The 21,248-nt window shown below is 39.9% G+C and overlaps 1 protein-coding gene across 1 annotated transcript; it reads left to right on the forward strand.

Moving 5' to 3' along the window:
• Positions 1-1,848: 1,848 nt before the first annotated feature.
• On the forward strand, positions 1,849-15,944 carry LOC149313121 (alcohol dehydrogenase 1-like). Its single transcript, XM_089527251.1, has 9 exons — positions 1,849-1,866; positions 3,916-4,017; positions 6,133-6,274; positions 8,078-8,165; positions 8,276-8,495; positions 8,634-8,894; positions 12,119-12,254; positions 12,850-12,988; positions 15,454-15,944. The coding sequence occupies exons 1-9, from the start codon at positions 1,849-1,851 to the stop codon at positions 15,476-15,478; spliced, it is 1,131 nt and encodes a 376-aa protein (XP_089383377.1). The 3' UTR covers positions 15,479-15,944.
• The last annotated feature ends 5,304 nt before the right edge of the window (positions 15,945-21,248 follow it).

The raw sequence follows: 21,248 nt of genomic DNA on the forward strand, positions 1-21,248 counted from the left end.
TCTCTGTCAGAGAGCACTGGGGCCAAGATAAACTACAATTCCCAGGATTCCCTAGCAATTAAAGCGATCTCAAATTATTTTTGCAGCGTGTATTGGACCTACACCTTCATGATTGTTAGAAGCACAAAAAGACTTAGCACTGAAGAGGCAAGAATGCCTCAGAGAGGGCAGTAGAAATAGGGTTAGATAGTTTGAGGGGGCATCTACAGAGCAGAAATAATGCAGTTTGGTACCGCTTTAACTGCCATGGTTCAATATTATGGACTCCTGGGAGTTTTGTGAGATATTTAGCCTTCTCTGTCAGAGTGCTCTGGTGCCACAACAAACTACAATTCCCAGATCCAAACAAAAATCCATCAGTGATACCTTTATTGGCCAACCAAAATGCACAATATACTTGTTGCAAGCTTTTGAAGCTCCACGAGCTTCTTCATCAGGCAAGATGTTACAAACCAAACAGGAGAAGAAAAACAATTGGAGATGTCAGTCAGATGTCTGCATGTTGTTTAAGTCCATAGTAAAGATGTTGTGTTGGGGAGGATGTCTTTTGCAAGCTGGATATCTTTGCAGGCAGGGTTTTGAGGATATCCTCCCAAACATACCATCTTTACTGAGGACTGAAAAAACATGCAGGCCTGTTACAGACTGCCAAAATAAAGCTGCTTCAGGTCTCTTTGGAGGCATGCTATTTAAATGATGCATGGGTCCTAAGAGTCCGGAGGTTGCACCAAAGCCACACTCCATTCCTAAGCACTGGAGTGCAACTTTTGGTGCAGCTTCCAGATTCTTAGGATGCATGCATCATTTAAATAGCATACCTCCAAAGAGACCCGAAGCAGCTTTATTTTGGCAGTCTGTAACAGGCCGCAGGCATCCATCCAACTAACATCTCCAATTGGGTTTTTGGCCAGTGAAGGTATCACTAATGGATTTTGTTTGGATTTGTTAAATGGCCAACACAGCTCCCCCTGCATGTTTTCTACAATTCCCAGAATTCCATTGGATGGAGCCATGACAGTTAAAGTAGTGTCAAATTGCGTTCATTCTGCGGTGTAGATGCAGCCATAGCCTTGGCAGTCTAGGATAACAATACACAAAGGGATCTTGTTGCACCTTTTTGTGTGAAAACAGTTGTAGCATAAGCTTTCCTAGACTACTTCCTCAGTACTTTTGTACCGACTCTGTGCATCTGAGGAAGCAGGCCAAGGTCCAAAACAACACTCCAGTTTGAGGCCACTTTAACTGCCCTGGCTCAGTGCTAGGGGATCCTGGGAACTGTAGTTTATTTTGGCCCCAGAGCTCTCTGACAGAAAAAGCTAAATGTCTCACAAAACTACAGTACCCAGGATTCCCTAGCATTGAGCCAGGGCATTTAAAGTGGTCTCAAACTGGATTATTTCTGCAGTGTTGTTTTGGACCACAGTAGTAGCTACTCAGGAGGATTAATTATTCCAGTGTCCGCTTTGTTGACCAACACTCTTTTATGTTTTTAAAGTAATTATTCTACTTTACAGCTGTTTGTTTGTTGTTGTTAGTCTTGTGTCTTGTGTTTCTGACTTATGGTAACCCTATCATGGGGTTTTCTTGGTATGATTTGCCCAGAGGAGGTTTTGCCATGACCTTCCTCTGAGAGTGTGTCTACCCTGCACCAGCCTAAAAAAAGAGGAGAAAATTTGATCTGGTTGAATTGACTACATTTCCCACAGTTCCCAGTTCCACAGTCTACGGTGGCCTAGTAGGGCCATTTGTGAAGCACGTGGCTAGTGAATGAGATCAGCTGTTGTTCCAGTTCTTCCAAAGCAAGAGATCAGGGAGAGCAGATTACTGTATGCAGACTAGTTTGCAAATATGGATACTGCTGGGAAAGTAAGAAGAAAACCAGCCTCTCTTTTTCTTTTTGATATGGAACAGCATAAAAGCAGTCTGCACTGCGGAAATAAACCGGTTTGATACCACTTTACCTGCCCTGGCTCAATCCTATGGGTTTCTGGGATTTGTAATTGGTTCGCACCAGAGCAAAATTGGGTTATTCAGAACAATGTCCTGGATTATTCAAAGCCAAAAATGGATTATTCAGAAAATTCTGGGTTTATTAAGGATTATTCTGGGTTATTCAAAGCAATATTCTGGATTATTCAAAGCAAAAAATGGATTATTCAGAATATTCTGGGTTTATTAAGCATTATTCTGGTTATTGATTCTGGATTATTCAAAGCAGAAATGGGTTGTTCTGAATATTATTCTGGGTTTATTAAGAATTATTTTGGGTTATTCAGAGCAATATTCTGGATTATTCAAAGGAAAAAAATGCATTATTCTGGGAATTGTAGTTGGCTTAGTTCTGGTGCCATAACCAACTACATTTCCCAGAATTCCACAGCATTGACCCATAGCTGTTAAAGTGGTGTCAAACTGGATTGTTTTTTGCAATGCAGATGTAACTCTCCAGTTGCTATTGAATCATAAAATATGTTGCTTTCTCACGTACAAGAATTGGCATTCCTAAGGATTAAAGCTGTAGATCCTCCGCTTTTCTCTGAAGAAGCAAATTCCAGGGAATTGAATGGAGTTTACACCAGATATCAACCAGACTACTTTGCCTACAATGTAGCCAGCTGTCCTCCTTTTCCAGGACATGTCCTACGTTTCAGTCTTCTGTTGAGGAGAAATTTCAAAATGTCCTCCATCTTCAGCATGACTAAAAATCATGAATCCATACATAGGTTAGCATCTTTAGTGTTTAGTTTTAATATCCTTCATTTTTCTTGAATGCCCTACATTTTGCGGTGCCTTGTCCTCCTTTGTGGTTAGGAGATCTGGTCACCCTGTTTGCTTATGAATGTAGCCTTTGAAACAGAGTTGCTGCAGAGAAACTGGGGAAACTGAGGTTGACTAATAGCAAAGGACAAGAACATCCAAAATCCACAGAATAGTGATACCCTTAATTGGACCAGTCAAAATACATGTTGTATTTCGAAGCTTTTGAAGCTGCACTGGCATCTTCATCAGGCAATGATGTTAAAAATCATACCGGAGGAAAAATTATGTTGTTAGTCACAAACCTGCACGTTGAAGATGTTGCTTTTCGAGGTTCAAGCGTTGGAAGGACAAAGGAGTCATTCCTGCAAGCTTTCAGCAGAGGCAGATGAAATGAGAAGCAACGTCAGCCATCATCCTTCCAGATGTGGCTGCATTATAACTTCTATCATCCCTGATGATTAGTCGTGCTGGCTGGCTTGGTGGGAATTAGAGTCCAACTGGGACCGAATTAACATATACCCAGATACTAAACTTGAGTTTAAGAGGCACCATAGCAACACTTTAAATATATATATTATTATTCTATGAAACCTAATAAATATTGTGGGGGGTGGGGGCTTGTATTCTTACTCCAGCACAGGGTTCCTTAGCTCTGCTTTGAATAAACAAAATGATAATAATTTTACAGGATGCATGGTAGAAAGCATTGTCTCGAGTCACAGTTTCATCTGAATGATGATTTAGACTCCAGGTGTTCATTTCGGTCTGCACAATTTGTGACCTGATGAGCTGAACACAAGGCACTTTTACTACCTGTCCAAAAGTAGATATACAGTTTGTATATCTCTGTATCCACAGATTTTTTTTTAATCCTTGGATGTAAGCAGCCATGGCTTGAAAATATTTTTTTAAATATAAATACCAGAAAGCAAATCCTGGTTTTGCCATTTGATATAAAGGATGCCATTTTAATATGCCTTTGTATTTAATGGAACTTGAGCATCCACGGATTTTGATATCCACAGAGGGAACGGAAACCAAATCCCAGCAGATAGCAAGGACCTACTGTACATTGGTGTGGCCTGTAGAATATATAATACATGTGTGTCTGTGTGTTTGCTTTTTCAATTTAGCTATTGACTTTGCTTTCTACAGATTATAAAATGCAAGGCTGCAGTTGCTTGGGAAGTAGGCAAGCCACTTTCTATTGAAGAGGTAGAAGTTGCTCCACCAAAGTCTCATGAAGTTCGTGTGAAGGTAAAATAAACTCCCTAGCAATTTCAGTACCCCTTCATGATGTGAATATTTGGTGTGGGGTTTTTTTCCTTGCTGATATACATCTTTTGTCTGTGGTTCTGTTTCTTGAGCAGCTTGTGAAATGGCTTGTCATAAAAATTTTATCATGTTGGTATTGGGAAGGCTGAGAGAAAGATATGAGTAGAGTTTCTTTCTAATATGAACTTGGATGATGGTCAAATCCACTCTTTAAAGGAGCAGTCCAAGGTGCTCAACAAAAGATGTTCATCACCTGAGATAGCAATCTTAAACTTTGGATTAAAAGCCAGAATGAATTCACCCCTCTACTGACATGGAAACCCTCAACCCCCATAACTTCAGAGACGAGCATGTATAATGATGTTGGCCTTCTTTCTGACTTGACCTCTTGCTTTGTGCTTTTCTGCATTGTTTTTTTTTTAAATTTTATTTGGTTAAAATAAACATAAAAGACATATATACATACCATCAAATAGACACAACAACTAAAATAAGGACACCAACCCATCCTGAGACCCACCTCCCCCCATTCTAACCTACAACTATCCTATGACACCTTATAGTAAACAAACATTAAACACTGACAACAGGTTGACTTCCTTCCTACCAGTCAGAGTCTTAGTGTTAGATCTTGGCTATCCATTTCCATTCTTTTTTCATAGTTAATTATTTCAAAGAAATTACTTATTAATCATATATATATATATATATATATATATATATATATATATATATCGGTACCACCAAAAAAAGAGAGGTTGGCAGGATATTCTGAGTTTAATTGTAAGTTTGAAATGAAGTTCTAGATTAAATTTGAAATTGCAGCTTTAACCCATTCTTTTTCAAAGAAAGTTATTACTTTTTTCCAATTGTCCAACGGTTTTTTCCCGTATTCATTTTTCATTCCCTGGGTCAAGATATCCATGCCTATTCCCTCATATAATTTTAGTAACCACTCTTCGTTGCATGGAGTTGATTCACACTTCCACTTTTGAGCAAAGCATATCCTTGCTAAAGAGATCATATAAAATATTGCCTTTTCATCTTCTTTATTGATTCCTTCATCTATCATCCCTAATAAATACAACTCTGGTTTTAAAGTTAATTTTGTTCCCATTATGTGGTTAATCAAATTGTTAATTGTTTTTGTTTTTGACACCCATTGTAAAAAATTAGTGATTTTTAAAAAATGATATATAGAATTGGAAATGTTTTTACCTATATCAAGAGATCTCAGGGTGGCATGCAGGCAAAATCAGTACTAACAAGTTAAAATGATTTTAAAAAATAAAAATCATTTAAATTGGCTAAAAACACAACAATGTTAAAACAGATTTTAAAGATTAGACAGTTTAAAAACCCACTGCATAGCATTTGAGCTGTATCAGTGAGGCCCAAAGGCTTTAGTAAATATATGTTTTTGTCTGCTGCCTCAGTGAAACCAGCATGGTGTCAGTCAGACTTCCAAAGGGAGGGCATTCCACAACTGAGGTGCCATAAATGAGAAAGCTTTTTTCCATGGCTACATCCACACTGCAGAAATAATCCAGTTTGACACCACTTTATTTGCCATGGCTCTTTATTATTGTGGAATTCTGGGAACCATTGTTTGTTGTGACAGCAGAACTCTCTGACAGAGTAGGCTAAATGTCTCACAAAACTACAAGTCCCAGAATTCCCTACTATTGAGCCATGGCAGTTAAAGTGATGTCAAACTGGATTATTTCTGCAGTGTAGATACAGCCCAGTCTTAATATTTCACCTTACTAGTGAAGAGTCCTCCCAGGAGACCTCAATCAGATTAGATAGATAGATAGATAGATAGATAGATAGATAGGGAAGTGCACTGAGCCATATAGGGTTTTAAATGGTTACACAAGCATCTTGAATTCAGCCCAGAGGCATATTGGCAGTCAGTGCAATCCTTGTAGGACTGCCATTATATGATGTCTACTGGTTAGTCCAGTCAACAGCAAAGCCAGTGTATTTTGCACAAGCTGCAGCTTTGAAGTTGTCTTCAAGGACAGGCTCATGCATGGCATATATGAATGCGTATAGTTTTTTTCTATGGTGTTGATCAAACTCTATCTCTTACAGATAATAGCCACAGGGATATGTGGAACAGATGACCATGTTCTGACAGGGTCTTTCCCTAAAGTCAGTTACCCAGTTATTCCAGGCCATGAAGGAGCTGGAATTGTGGAGAGTGTTGGCGAAGGAGTGACTTGCCTGAACCCAGGTATATAAGAGGATGGGTTCTAGCATTTTAAAATGCCTTTAGAATGTGTTCTGTTCGTAGTTATTTTTTTAACTTTTGTATAATGCAATTTTAAATTGTTTTAGCAAGATTATTGTAATTGTTTTTATAACATTTTTAACTGATTGACTGTATCTGTGAGCCTCTTTAGATCCCTTTCTGGGAGAAAGTGGCATATAAATTAAATGAATAAATAATATTTCAGTTTCTTTAAACACATCATAGAGATGCAGAATAATTGGACAATACACAATTATAGTATGTTGTAACTTCCATAATAGTATTTCTTCCCTATTCTGTTGTTAGATTTCACTTTGTCTCTGGCATCCACACAGTAATTGTGCAATGCTTCCTTAGCATCCTGTTTGGATTGTAAGATCCTGTTTATTTAGTTTTTAATAAGAAGTAAAAGAGCTATAGAGAGAAAAGTGTCACTTGGTAGGTAAGGACTTAACGTGCTAACTATGAATTCTATTCCATGCCATGTCCTTTTTCATGTTTTTCTATATGTAGAAAGTACTTGTGTGTAAGGAACGTACTTCCATGTTGTGTCATAGGAGGTAAACATAGAAAAACATGTCTCCTTGAGATGTTTGTTTTTCTAAAGGCTGGAAATTTATTTTAGATGTGGAGTAAGATAAACATGAAAACCTTCCACTTTCAGCCTGAAGTTATAGAGCTCAGGAAAACCTCTTGACCAATAATGCATCACAAACAAACTACTTTTCAAAAATTATACTGAAGTAGATGGCCAGTGTGGTGTAGTGGTTTGAGTATAGGACGATGACTTTGTAGACCTGGGTTTGAATCCCTGTTCAGCCATGTTAAACCTATGACTTGGGCAAGTCACATTCTCTCAGCCTCAAAGGATGGCAATGGCAAACCCGCTCTGAAAAGACTTGCCAAGAAAAACCCACAACAGGCTCCAGACTAGAGGAACCCCTTCTAAGGAAAGGCTAGTTCCTAGGATGCTGTACTAAGATATATGCTAAGGAAACTGCAGGAAGAGAAGGAATTGACTGAGAAAAGAGCTGAAGTCATCCCTAAAAGTATATGGTGCCTTTCTATAAAATTATAGCACTATGATTCCACATTTAATTGCTATGGTAATATCCTATGGAATCCTGGGGTGAGGCACTAAAGCTCTCTGGCTGAGAATTCTAAATACTTCTTGATAAACTGCAAATCCCAGATTTTCATAGATCCAACCATGGCAGTACAAGTGAAATCACATTGTTATAATTATATATTATGGAAATGACCTTAGTTGCAGAGGGAGGTCAGAGCAGTTAAACAAGAGAGAAACACCCAGGTCACCCCAGATAGCTGACTCTATTGCTGCTGCTCTGCCTCCCACAGATTTTCTTGGTTATTTGTGCAAAGTGCTCTTGCTCTGTTCTCTGTTTCCAGTCATTATTCCCACTGCAAATAGGAACAGCTGAACAAATCATGGACAGTTTTTCTGTGGTTTGTTTGCCATCACATCCAAGCCTGGCAATCTAGCTTATTTCTCTCCCTGACAAGTGAGAGAAATAACCCTAGAAGACAAGAACAGAGACAAGCCACATTTCTGGATTTGAATGCTACAATAACTCTTCCTGGGACAACAGAGCAGTATACGCAAGTTGCAGTCTTAATTTTTTTAAGGTGCTTTCAGAAAGCTGTTTTATTGTCCTGAGAGTACAAGGAAAGTTCATTTATGGTGCCTTCACTTTTCATAGATGGTTGTAGAAATAGGATCATTGTGTTTCTATTTATTTCCCTCTGCTTTTTTTCCCCCGCTAGGAGACAGAGTCATTCCACTTTGTTTGCCTCAGTGTGGAGACTGTAATTCATGTTTAAAATCTAATACCAACTGCTGCCTGAAAACCCAGTGAGTTCACTTGGAAATTTTTCTTGCTTTTCTTTTGACTATGGGCAGTGAACATTGAGGAGGGATGTATATTGTTGTGGTTACTGACAAGTCCAGTTTATCTGAAACAGCCTCTGTGAACCTCAAAACCTGATGCCAGACAAAACCAGCCGATTTACATGCAAAGGGAAGCAAATCCACCACTTTCTTTGGATCAGCACTTTCTCAGAATATACGGTCATGCCTGACTCTACTGTTGTTAAAATTGATGACGCTGCCCCTCTGGATAAAGTCTGTCTTTTTGGTTGTGGGTTTTCCACTGGTTATGGGGCTGCCCTCAATACAGCTCAGGTGAGATATCCATACATACATATTCTGTTACTGTTCCATGGTAGATTCTGTGCAACTAAGAACATCTTCTCTGACTTGTAATGTGTCATATTCTGAAGCTGGCTCTGATTCTTGTCCCTTTTCTCGGTGGTTTTGTAGGTCACACCTGGCTCCACCTGTGCCATCTTTGGTTTGGGAGGAGTGGGTCTTTCTGCGGTCATGGGTTGCAAAGCAGCCGAAGCTTCTCGGATCATTGGGATTGACATTAACAAAGAAAAATTTCTAAAGGCAAAAGAACTGGGAGCCACAGAGTGCCTTGACCCTCAGGATTACAAGAAGCCCATTCAGGAGGTGCTGGTTGAAATGACTGGTCACGGTGTTGACTATGCATTTGAGGTTGTTGGATGTTTGGATACATTGGTACGTGCTATACCTAGTCCTTGCAGCTCTGTTGTGTAACATCATACTAGATTCCTGGGGTACAGGGTTTCATATTTTCCTGGGAAATAATGTGCCACAGAGTAGTGGTTTTCAAAATTGCCTTTTCTCTATTCACAAGGGGGGAGTCAGCTAAGCCTCATTGATAGCCACAGTTCAGGGAATGTTGTGAGTGAGAAAGAATACAAAATTGAGGCTTGTCTCATGACAGAAGACAGATGGGGCGAGATGGCACAGAGAGAAAAGGTTATGGAGAGCTAGGAAGAAGATGGCATAGAGATCGAGAAAATAATTCAGAAGAGATAGGAAAAAGATTAATAGAATAGATTGCAGAGAGCAATCTTCTGTATGTGTCTGTGTATGTGCACATTTATGTCCCTTTCAAGTTGCTTATCACCTTATGGTGACCCTATGGATTTCATAGGGATTTCTTAGGCAAGGAATACTCAGAGGTAGTTTTGCCAGTTAGTTCTGAAATACAGCCTTTAACTTAGCAGTTTCCCATCCAAGTACTAACCTGGGCTGACCTGGCTTAGCTTCCAAGACCACATAGGATCTGGTGCTTTTGGGGTAGATAGACATAGAGAAAGAGGAAAGATGGCATAGAGAAATGGAAAAGCTGTAACAGAGATAGGGCAGTCAGCCAGGGAGAATAACTGAATAGTGTTTGGGGGCACTGTTTATTTCACACCAAGTGTGAACAGTCCATTTCATACAATGCAATCTAATTGTGTATTCTACCTTTTTGTTATTGTGTAAACATCTTCTTGTTTTGTTTTATACAATTCTTACTAGCTGTTCCTGTTAAGTTTTCATTGAGAGTCTAGTCACACTTCTCACAGTGAACCCAGGGACCAACACACCCACTGCTCTATATAGGGGTCACCTTGAGTCCCAAGTACCCAATCCAGGGACCAATCTTGAGGGGAAAGGGAGCAAGGTGAGTGACAGGAGCTTGGGGATTTGGAACTGCGAGACCAACCTGGAGAGGGGATCCTTCGCAACCAGATTGCCATGATACCTCGGCACCAGGTGTGAAGAACATAGGGTTAGATTCTACATGTATGTGTAGCTCCACATGTGTAATTTCATGTCCTGTCAAGTCCCAGGAGGGACCCCTGATACTGTCTCTTTCTAGGAGAGGGGGGATGTGGGAAGGAGGCAGGCAGTCCATATAGAAGCAGTTGGTCTCAGCTTGGTCAGGCAGAAGGAACAAGGATGCATTCTCAAGGGAGTGCTTTTCTTTCCCATCCCTCCCCCCGAACGCAGGGCAGCCAGATCTTCATGCTTTAAATCACATCCCTATCCCTCCTCTTCCCTCTTGTAAGAAAGGGCTTGACAGCTGCTGGCCATGCAAATGCTAACAAGATGTTGGCTCTGTCTAGACAGTGATGGGAATCATTCTGCCCTGCAGATGTTGTTAAACTGCAACTCCCAGCAGCTGATGATAAAGAAAGCTGGGAGTTGCAGCCCAATAATATCTGGAGGGCCACATAATTGCTACCTCTGATGTAGATATTTTAGACTTGAATCTCACCCAACCTGGCCAGTAGTAAAAAACTGGAAGTTGTAACCAAAAGTACCCAACCCCTGCCTTCTATCTGTTATAAATCACTTGCAAGTTTGTAGAGCATGCTAGGTGCACACAGAGTTCAGTCAGTGGCAGAGGTTAGTAAGGTCCCATCAACACCTGGCAGGAAACAAAGATTTTATAGTGGGATACTGCCCCATGCCTGCCCTCCAGAGCTTCAAAGCATAAATGAATTATGTGCAACAGTGTCAAGGTCTGCAACTACTCTGTGATATCTTTGATAATCGATCAAAGAGAATGGCAGAAGAAAATTGTTGAGTAAAGACAAGATCTACAGACCCAAAGTTCCCCATCCCAGCTTTAAGAGCTTCTTTTTTTCCTTCCTTCTCATGCATATTTGGATTCCCATCCTTCCATATTTGTCACAAGCCATCATTTGCAGGGGAATGGTTTCCTTTATGTTGATAAACTATATTTCCTTTTGACCAACAAACCAGGACTAGAAACCATGGTTTGAACTTGTTTTCAGTTTAGTTTTAAGATAAACCAAGGAGAGCCAGCATGATGTAATGGTTTGAGTGCTGCACTAGGACACTGGGAGACCAGGGTTCAAATTTTGACCATGGAAGCCCATTGGGCGACATTAGGAAAGTCACACATTCTCAGCCTTAGTGAGAGGCAAGAGAAAGCCCCTTCTGAACAAATTCTGACAAGAGAACCATGTGATAGTTTTGTCTTAGGGTCATCATAAGTCAGAAATTACTTGAAGGTACACAAATAACAATAACAAAACCAAGGAAAGGAAAGGAAAGGAAAGGAAAGGAAAGGAAAGGAAGGAAGGCCAATTATCACTTAAGCCTCAAATGTTTATTCAAGTGATACTAAACAATGTTTTGTTTTGTTTATATATATTTTAGAATTTTGGCAGTCCTTGTGACCCACCAACCCACCCAGAATCCCAAGGACAGAAAACTGATCCTTGGACCTGCCACAGTTGCCCACCTTTTTTATGTACAGTTGGCCCTCCGTATCCATAGATGCTTTATTCATAGATTCAACTATCATTGGCTTGAAAATATTTTTAAAATATATAAATTCCCAAAAGCATACCTTGATTTTGGCATTTTATATAAGAGACACAATTTTACTATGCCATTGATTTTAATGGGACTTGAGCATCCACAGTTTTGGTATCCACGGGGGGTCCTGGACCCAAACCTCAGTGGATATTAAGGGCCCATATATTTATAATTAATTTTTGAAATTAATTAGGCTAGTAACAATGTCTTCTTCCTCAGGTGCCAAAACAACTCGGCTGCCCTAGAGTTCTATGTGTCTTGACTTTCAGAGTAAGAACTGATGCCTATTTGCTATTCTGCCACAGGTAGCAAAATATCATGGGCTGGTCCCAGCACTTGGGTGATGCAAACAAGCTAAAGCAAATGAAGAATTTTGTAGCCAACCTCTTGCTGTGCAAACTACCTAGCCCATGCTAGGACAAGTGTGAGCCACTGAAGGAGGGCATTATGGCTGCATACAGATAGCATACTGCAGTGGATGCACCATTTGTTTTCCCTCAGAATGATAAAACTTCCAACTCTATGATTCTATGAAAACAAAAAAATGTTGTTACAGTTTTGCATTACCTGTTTAATGTCTTTCCTGTTTCAATTAGACTGCTGCTCTGGCATCTTGTCACCTGGGTTGTGGTGTCTGCGTGATGGTTGGTGTGCCTCCTTTAGGCTCTCAACTCTCCTTCGATCCTATGCTGCTTTTTACAGGACGTACCTTGAAAGGATGTTTCATTGGAGGTATGATGGGGCATGACAGAGGTGTGAACACATTGATATATGATTTTCCCCCTTAATTTTGTTGTTCAGGACACAAAAATTACTAATTGATATATAAGAATGCTTAAATGAAGACAATAAAGGCCACATGGGCAGTCAATTACATCAGATAGTTTGGATTCATAACTGTGTGTCATAATCCTTTCATCTTGACTCTTAGAAGTTTGTGCCTGGGACACAGGATTAAGCCTCTCACTACTTTCCCCAATCATGCTGTCCTCCAGATGTTTTGAACTAGAATACTCATCAGCTCTGGCTATTGGTCATGTAGGCTGGGGATGATTGCAGCTGTGAAGAAAAAAAATTGGGAAAATACTGAATAACAGCCACCATTTCAAAAACTTCCAAAAATAAAGCATATGTAAGAAAGAATGTGCAGTTTATGGGCAGAGCAAACCACATGCTTTCCATCTGTCATCTTGCATACTTTTGGTTTTACAAGATACTCAAGTACTTACATCCCACACATTTTGTGCTGGAACATGCAAAAATGCCGATGAGGATGAATCTTGACAACATCATGCAAGATGTGGCAGATAATTTTGTTTGTTTTCAGGTTGGAAGATGAAAGATTCTATTCCTCAACTGGTGTCCAGTTACATGGCGAAGAAATTTAACTCTGATGCTTTAATAACCCACACTTTGCCATTCAGCCAAATCAGCGAAGGTTTCAGTTTGCTTCATGCTGGGAAAAGGTGAGATTTATGACGTGTCAGGAATTGCTTTTAGCCAAGACAGCTTCAGCACAGAAATCAGCAGGGCAGTGTAGTTTTTAATGTTTCTGTAGAGCAATTGGTCTGTTAGAACTTTATCTCAGATCAAGGGGACTTGCCAAGAGAATGAGAGATTGGCACCATTGTTTTAATAAGAACATAAAAAGGAGCATGGTATTACAGACCAAAGGGCTATCTAGTCCAGTTGTCATTTTAAACAGTGGCCAACCAGATAGGAAAGGAAAAGGCTTTCTAAATGAATGCTCACAACTAGGATACAAGCACAACAGCACCTTTAGACTTCTTTTCTGTAGCAACTGGAATTTAGAGGAATCCTGCCTCTGATCTCAGTGCTAATATATACAGTAACCAGTGTAACTAGCAGCCAAGTTGCAGTAGTGCAACTGAAGCAAATGCTTTAATGGCTAGGGTGCTTCTGCTTCTGAACATACATGTTTCTTGTACTGTGATGCTATCAAGAAAGAAATACTCCCTGGGAGAAGAAGCTAGAGAACTCTTTCCTTGTCACTGTCCCAAGGGTTTGTAGCATTTATTGGCTGATAGTTTATATATGCATAGCTCCACAGGCTTAGTTCTGTATTCTTCTCCTACTCAGCAGCAGTAAAACCCCAGTAGGGGCTCCTGCTGCTGTAAGTTATTGGACATGGTCTAAATTGTCTCCCCTCTGCACCATTAAGCAGTCTGCAGGGAGCAGCAGCATTTTGGGAGTAACTCCTCCAAGTTTTTGATCATTTAGTTGCAATTTGTTATGGGGAGAGGAAGAGCAGAATTGTTTGGGGCTGGAGCTGAGGATGGCATAATCTTGTCCTTGGAACGGTGTGAGCTGTAACTGCAATGAGTGGCCCATTTCTCCCCCACCCCTCCATGGCCCTCCTATAATTCACTGTAAATTGAAATCTAAAGTGATATACAGTAATCACATTTCTGGTTCCAGGATTCAGCCAAAAAAATGCTCATTTTTTAAAAGTTTATGGGGAAACCTAAACTATCATATTTTGGGAGGTCACTTGGAGTTGAATATTGGCCATTTAAAAAAAGATGGGTCTAAGGGCTTCAAGGGTCTCCTGGGATACTTTAGGGGCTGTGAAACAGGGTTCCAGGGTTCCACATACAGCCCATGGGCCCCATTTTCCCCACATCAGTTGCAGATGGTTACTTTACTTTTAAAGCAGAACTTAGAACATTAGTGGGTGGGTGGGTTTGGAGGAGAATATGTGGCATTCCTCATTGCTTCAGACACCCAGCGGGCTGTTCACAGTTCCTAGTCACTTGTGAGTAATGCATTGTGTTACTTGTTCCTAACATACTAGTGCTAGGATTCCATTATCATTGGCCCCAAGGGTCCTCCTCCCCTTGGAGCCAAATGTGGGCTACAGCCATATCTTCTGACTTTCATTTTCCTTTTCAAAACAAAAAACAAGTATCTCACATGGTTTTGCCAGTCCTTCAGGATGTCTCCCGGAAGGAGTAATGTTGTCATATGTGGATCATGAAACCCTAGAGTATAGATGTAAGGATGCATGCCCTGGAAATGGCACCACTAGCACTGCTGGGAAGCTTCCTGGAATACTCTTTAGACTGTAATACAGGACAGCAATTTCCGACAGTCTCAGTCAGTCTAGGCAGTGTTGGTCTCCAGATGATGTTGATTACACTTCCCATCACCCTAGCCAACACGGACAGTGGTAAGAAATGCTGGTACTTGTGATTTGTCACCATCTGGAGGGCTACACAATTTTCAACCCTGCCATATGCCAATGTGTGTTTTAAAGTCCCCATGCCACCCTGGCCACCCTACCCACTGTTTCATAACCATGACACATGAACATGAATTGCAGCCTCATCAGTCTGCTCAATATTTGTTGTGTGCCTTCAAGTTGTTTCTGACTTGTGGCGAACCTAAGGCAACCCTGTCATGAGGTTTTCTTGGTAAGATTTGTTCAGAAGAGGCAGACAGAATGTGACTTGCTCAAGGTCACCCAGTGGGTTTCCATGACTGAGCAGGGATTTGAACCCTGGTCTCCAGAGTTGTGGTCCAGTACTCAAACCACTTATACCGTGCTGCTCAATATACCTTCTGTTTATAAAGTACTCTCAGAGTGGCTGCTATCATTTAAAATCTTTGCCCTCTGCAGAATACAGCTATGTGGTAAAATGAACTTTGCTACATTAGTGAAATCTTGTTAGATAGTAAATCTAGTAAATGCTGATCTGATCACATTTTCACAAATAAGGCTAAGGAGCAGTCACTTTTCCTACTTAAAGTCTCCCTCCTTACAATGTCAATCTCTGTCAACAGTACCTTAAGCAAGATATTGATACTTTTGTCTAAATGTAAGTCCTAACCCTGTTGCTTATTCTGTAACATTAACCCTTCTTATTGCACAGAAGAGTTTGTAACATTAACCCTGCCTTTTCTCTTTCAGTATTCGTATTGTTCTAGTGTTTTAAACTCCTAATTCGATGAAGCAACTCTGCCAACAACTTCTAATCAAGAATTCTATCTTTTCTAAGTGTAAAGTGCTGCTTAAATAACTTGGATTTTCTGCCCCCCTCCCAGTTATTGTTGAGAAAGTTGTATAAACAGTATGTGGAAAGCTGGTTTTATTTAGTTTCAGATACTTAGAAATTCCTATGTCATGCTCTTGGTTCTAAGAGTGCAAAGTAGAATTTCTGGGTAACAAGTGAATAAAACCAGTTAATGAAAAGCTGTAGTCAATGCAGTCCAGAAAAGTTTCCAGGCTTTAGATGTGAGTACATGCTTACTAGATATGTAAACACTATTTATCCCTTTTCTCATCCTCAACGTGAAAACATATCTCAAAACATCAGGATGTCTCTGTAACCATGGTAAGATTTTTTTGCCCATGGAACAAATGAAAAGAAAAAGAATGTTTTGTTCTTGCAAAAGCAAAAATAAAAGTTGGCTTTCTGCACAAAATATATATTCATACAAAAATCTTTCTACATTTGTACAAAATGTTTTGCATGCTGTGGCCAAATTTTGGGGAAGAAAGTCCTGAAATGTGAAAACAAATCATCAAAAAATATGCTAAATTGCTGAAAATCACCTCCCATGAATGATGGGGAGAAAACTTTGGGGATTTCTTTCATTTTCAAGCAAGCAAAGATTTACATTCCTAATGCTTGGTACAACTGTATTCACTGTGCTGCTCAAAGTGGCAAGTTTTCATAGTGCAGCTTGTGTAGCCAGTGCTTTCCTACAGCTGGATTGAGCAATAATGACCCTCTAGATACCATTGCACTGAAGCATTGGCTGTGCTGGTGGGTCTGATAGGAGTTGCAGTTAATAAACATCTAAGGGCTGCACTTTGTCCACTTCCATCCGTCCCTGTTTTATTGAAGAATCTGAATGCAATATGGCTCAGAAAGCTATTTTGCAATTCTTGGGGACCAACACAGGAGCATCCACCTTCTAATTTAGGGCCAAGTGTCACGCTCACTCTGGGACAGCAGTAGGAGAAGAGTGTATGGGGAGGACCTCAGCACACCTGTAACCTAAATGGTGCTGCATCAGCCATCCTTACTGGACAATCAGCCTGTCTAGATAATACAGGCAGCAAACACTGGTCACCTGAAACACTTGGCTGAATGCTAACATCCATCCTGTGGAAAAGACACCCAAGCCAACTTAAGAGACTCTGCCCTGCTTTCTGGGCCCTATATGGCAGAAGCAAGTGTGAACGTCAAGAACTGATTTTCATGGAGGAGGGTGTCAATAGTTTGAATGGTCAGGGAGATAAATACTCAGAAATTCTGCTGTTTTCCCCCTGGCAAGATCCCATATTAAAACCCCTAGAAGAAGAAAATAGCTTTTTAAGAAAACAGCATTGGGAAGTGGGGAAGTGTTTGACTACACCTGCTTTATTATTAAGGCTTTTTACAGGAGCCATTTAGGTCATGCCATATTATCTCTGTGCTGCCTAAGACAGATAATAGTACCAGTATATAGAATGTATAAAGAGGGTTCCACCTCCCAAGTACACAAAGTGCCATTTTCACAACATCCCTGGCTGACAGTTGGGTAATGGGGAAAGGGAAGGGTCTAGAACAGAGGTTTCCAGTAACTTCATGGCTAAGAAGACATTTGAACTTAGAGCTGTAACTTTTAGTATATGCTCTTAAGTAGGGCTAAAATGAACAAATTATGCAACCGGTTAACAATAAAGGACATTAAAGAAAAAATTAAAATGCAAGTAGACAAGCATGACAGAACTTGGAAAAGTTGCTTTTTGGATAATAGCTCCCAGAATCCTCCAGCTAGCATGGCTGCTTGGGAGGAGTCCAGAGTTGTAATCTAAAGCAGCTTTTCTAGTCTCTAAAGCACAAATAGGAAATGCCATCTTAGAAGAATCATGATAAATACTACACTATATAACCATTCCTTTTGTTTCAGATCATTGAGTTGAAGCTTTGTCAAATCAACATTGTAAAAAAAAACACCCAAACAATGCAAAAATGATGTATATAGTTTACCAACAAAGTCCATAAGGAGTCAAATCACTGCAGTAAGCAAAAGATGGACAATAATAGTTCTTTGATCCTCAAAACAAAACACAAAGCATGTTGCCTAGGCAATGGGATACAAGTCCATCAATGGGGAAAGAAGTCCCAAAAATGCATAGAAAGGGTACAGGAAAGAAATTGGGTGAGATAAGGTCTCTGATGATTGGGTGGGAAAAGTGGAGGAGATCTTGACCAGATTCACTAGTGCAGCTAAAGCAACTAACCAAGCCTCTTCAACAGCAGAAAGCAATTATAGTGTTGGCAGGCTACATTCCAAATGTCCAACACTGCTGGGAATTCCTGGAAGATAGTGATTTCTGAGAATTAGAGGACTGAAAAGAATCTGCCAAGGGAGTGAATTTGCTGGATTTTTGACTGCTTGGTTGTTGGAATAGTTTCCAGGCTTCAGCATAACAAAGGGTGACGTGATATGTGTGCTAAGCCACTGAACATGGTATCTCCTCTGCCAAGGAACCTAAATGTACACAGTATTCAGGAAGGAGCGAAGGAGGCCCCCTTGCTTCCTAGCAGAAATCAAGGACAGGTCACTTGTAATGGAGCTGTGTTTAGCTGTTGCAGTACCAGTGTCTGGAAACTGTAACAGACCTTTAATCTCTCTCTCACACACACATACACACACATAAATATTCATATATAGATAAGGAAACAAGGTATTTTCCAAAACATCATATATACTTTTATCAGTGGATCTCAACTTTGGTTTTTTATTTTATTTATTTTTTGCTCATCTAGTAGTAGGAAGCAAGCTGAGTTCTGCCTCTGTAAGGCCAAGTAAAGGTCTCATCCTTTGGACCGCCACTTTAACAAGATGCAGCACCCTTTCATTATGGATATGAGCCAAGATATGTCCCAAACAAGTTTTTCCTACATGCACACAGACTCACACATTAGGTTAATACACTTCTGTGCTTTATGTTGCAAAAGTCCTATAATAAGGACCAAGCTTGTCCGTTGTTACCTGGTACCACTGATACATGAATTATTTTCAGTTCCTTTTACCTGCTAAGGAATTAATTTATCTTTCAGATCAATAAAACAATAGTTTTAAAAGAATTTTTGCCTTCCTCATATACAGCTCTAACAGACAAAAACATACAAACTAAAACAGATACAATCACTCAACCATAAAGTCTTAGATCAAGTAATACTCATATTCACAAAAACTGAATTCTAGTCCATTGGTTCTCAACCTTAGGCTTTCTAGGCATTCTGGACTTTAACAATGGTAGAACTTCATCCAGAGTAAACAAAGTAAATAGTCTGGAAGTTGTTGTCCAAAAACAAATCTATAGGGGCAAAGGTTGTGAGCCACTGTTCTAGCAATCAGTTATCTTATGTAACTATATTACCATTTATGTTTGTATTAATATCAAAAATGTAAACCAGAGCACTCTATCTGTCTCTCTATTTCTTTAAAGCTTTATCATAAACCTTTTAGAACTTCAGACCAAACTTCAGGCCACACCTTTTAAACTTTTGACCAGAAGATAACATAGAGAGAGTGCCAGCATGGCGTATTGATTAGAGCAGCCTTTCCCAATCTGTGTTGGCCTGGTATGCCTACCATTTCCAGAAAGTGGAACCAATTCACAGGATAGATATGAATGATGGGATGTGTGGTTGAGCACCTCTGTATGGTGCTAGACTGAGGAGGCTGCATTAGAGTGTTGGACTTGGCTAGACAGACCTTGGTTATATCCCCATTCTGGCATGATGCTTACTGGGAAACCTTTGGCCAACCATTATCTGTACTTCACATTATCTGTACTTCACTGTAAAAAAATAAAATAATAACTATAGGGGGGGTTGGTGGGTTTTTTGGGCTATGTGGCCATGTTCCGGATGAATTTATTCTTGACGTTTCACCTGCCTCTGTGGCTGGCATTTTACAGAAGAAGATGCCAGCCACAGATGCAGGTGAAACGTCAAGAATAAATTCTTCCAGAACATGGCCACATAGCCCAAAAACTCACAAAAAACTATGGATGCTGGCTATGAAAGCCTTCGACGTCACAAGACAAGAACTGTGTCCACCATCTGTGCTTTCTTGAGCATCCTCAATGACAAGAGTGCCTTAAAAATATAGGCTGGAATTCATAACTGCAGTTATAATTGGGTAAACTAGAGTTATATATCTATAACAGATTTGTATTCATGATCACTATGTATTCAATAGTGTAAGGAATACACAGGGTTAATTTGTTGTTTGATGCTATATGTCTTCAATTAGTTTCTGACTTATGGTGATCCTAAGGTGAGCCTATCACAAGGTTTTCTTGGCAAGTTTCTTCAGAAGGGGTTTGCATTGCCATCCTCTGAGGCTGAGAGAGTGTGACTTGACCAAGGTCACCCATGGGTTTCATGGCTCAGTAGAAAATTTGAACCCTGATCTCCAGAATCATAGCCCAGCACAAACCACTATACTATGCTGGCTCTCTAGAATACAGTATTAGCCAAACTTAATAACAGTGTAGTTTCTGGTGGTTACAGGGAATATCCATTCTGCCAAATAAGAACTCAGTGTAATTGGAAAGCCTACATCCTCCAAACAGGAAAAAAAACATACTTCCTCCTTTATTTTGTAAACCTCATAAGAGTTATAGTTTTCAAACTTTCTGAATATATGAGTTGTTTTTTCCAACATGAAAAGTACATAATATGAAATACACTAGAGTCCTGCTGAAAGAACTAGGAAAGAATTTGAATGCTGCAGACCTTTCTGTCCAAAACATGAACCTTCATTTTAAAAATGAACATTCTTTTCACAAAACATTTTCCTCCCATGTTGCTTTGGATAAATCTGTCAGCACTATAAAGTACAAGCCAAGGAAGTTAAGATTTCTGCCATTCACTGAGGTCACTTCATATCTATGTGATCTTTTTCTTTCACATAGGGATTTTGTTCTCTGACTGCCAGTAGAAACAGATTTCAGACTGTTTTATTTGGCTAAACTGATATTGAATTAGTACATGCTTTATAAAAATATTTACATGGTGAAGATTAGAAATTTCCAGAGAATACATTTGTAAGAGTAGAGAAATGCAACACAAACTAATAAACTAGATTGAAATTCAGGATTAAGATTGGTAGTGGACATGCACTGAAGAACATCACAGTATGTGTTTCTCACTAAATAGGAATGAATTCTGCTCCTGACCTAGCATCACTTTTGGGCTTCAGATCCATAAAAGAGGTCACCAAGTGTTCAATATGACCTATTGCTCAATATGTAAAGTGGCCATCACAGGGGTGTCCACATTGCACAATTTTAGCAAGCCGGGTCCAAAATACACTGCAGAAGTAATCCAGTATGAGGTTGCTTCTACTGCCCTAGCTCAATGCTAGGGGATTCTGGTGACTGTAATTTGGTGAGACATTTATTCTTCTCTGTCAGAGAGCTCTGGTGCCACAACAAACTACAGTTCCCTGGATTCTGCAGCACTGGGCCAGGCCAGTTACAGTGGTCTCAAACTGGATAATTTCTGCAGTGTGTTTTGGACCATAGTTAAAATTCTTGAGTCTCAGAGAATTCTTTACGAAACTAAAGATCCCAGGATTCTGTAGGATGGAACCATCGTAGTTAAAGTAGTATTAAAGTGCTATGACTGTGCAGTGTGGATGCGCCTTAGATCTGTGAAATGCCATTTTAAATTTCCCACAGTGCTTTTTGCA

Source organism: Sceloporus occidentalis, unplaced genomic scaffold, assembly GCF_023333645.1.
Source record: "Sceloporus occidentalis isolate IW3139 unplaced genomic scaffold, rSceOcc1.0.p SCAF_5, whole genome shotgun sequence".
Lineage (NCBI taxonomy): Eukaryota > Metazoa > Chordata > Lepidosauria > Squamata > Phrynosomatidae > Sceloporus > Sceloporus occidentalis.

Excerpts from the sequence above, each read along its gene's own strand:
- LOC149313121 (XM_089527251.1), top strand. Across the intron at positions 6,275-8,077 it reads AGTGACTTGCCTGAACCCAG|GAGACAGAGTCATTCCACTT; the intron begins GTATATAAGAGG and ends TTCCCCCGCTAG. Across the intron at positions 12,255-12,849 it reads GAAAGGATGTTTCATTGGAG|GTTGGAAGATGAAAGATTCT; the intron begins GTATGATGGGGC and ends GTTTGTTTTCAG.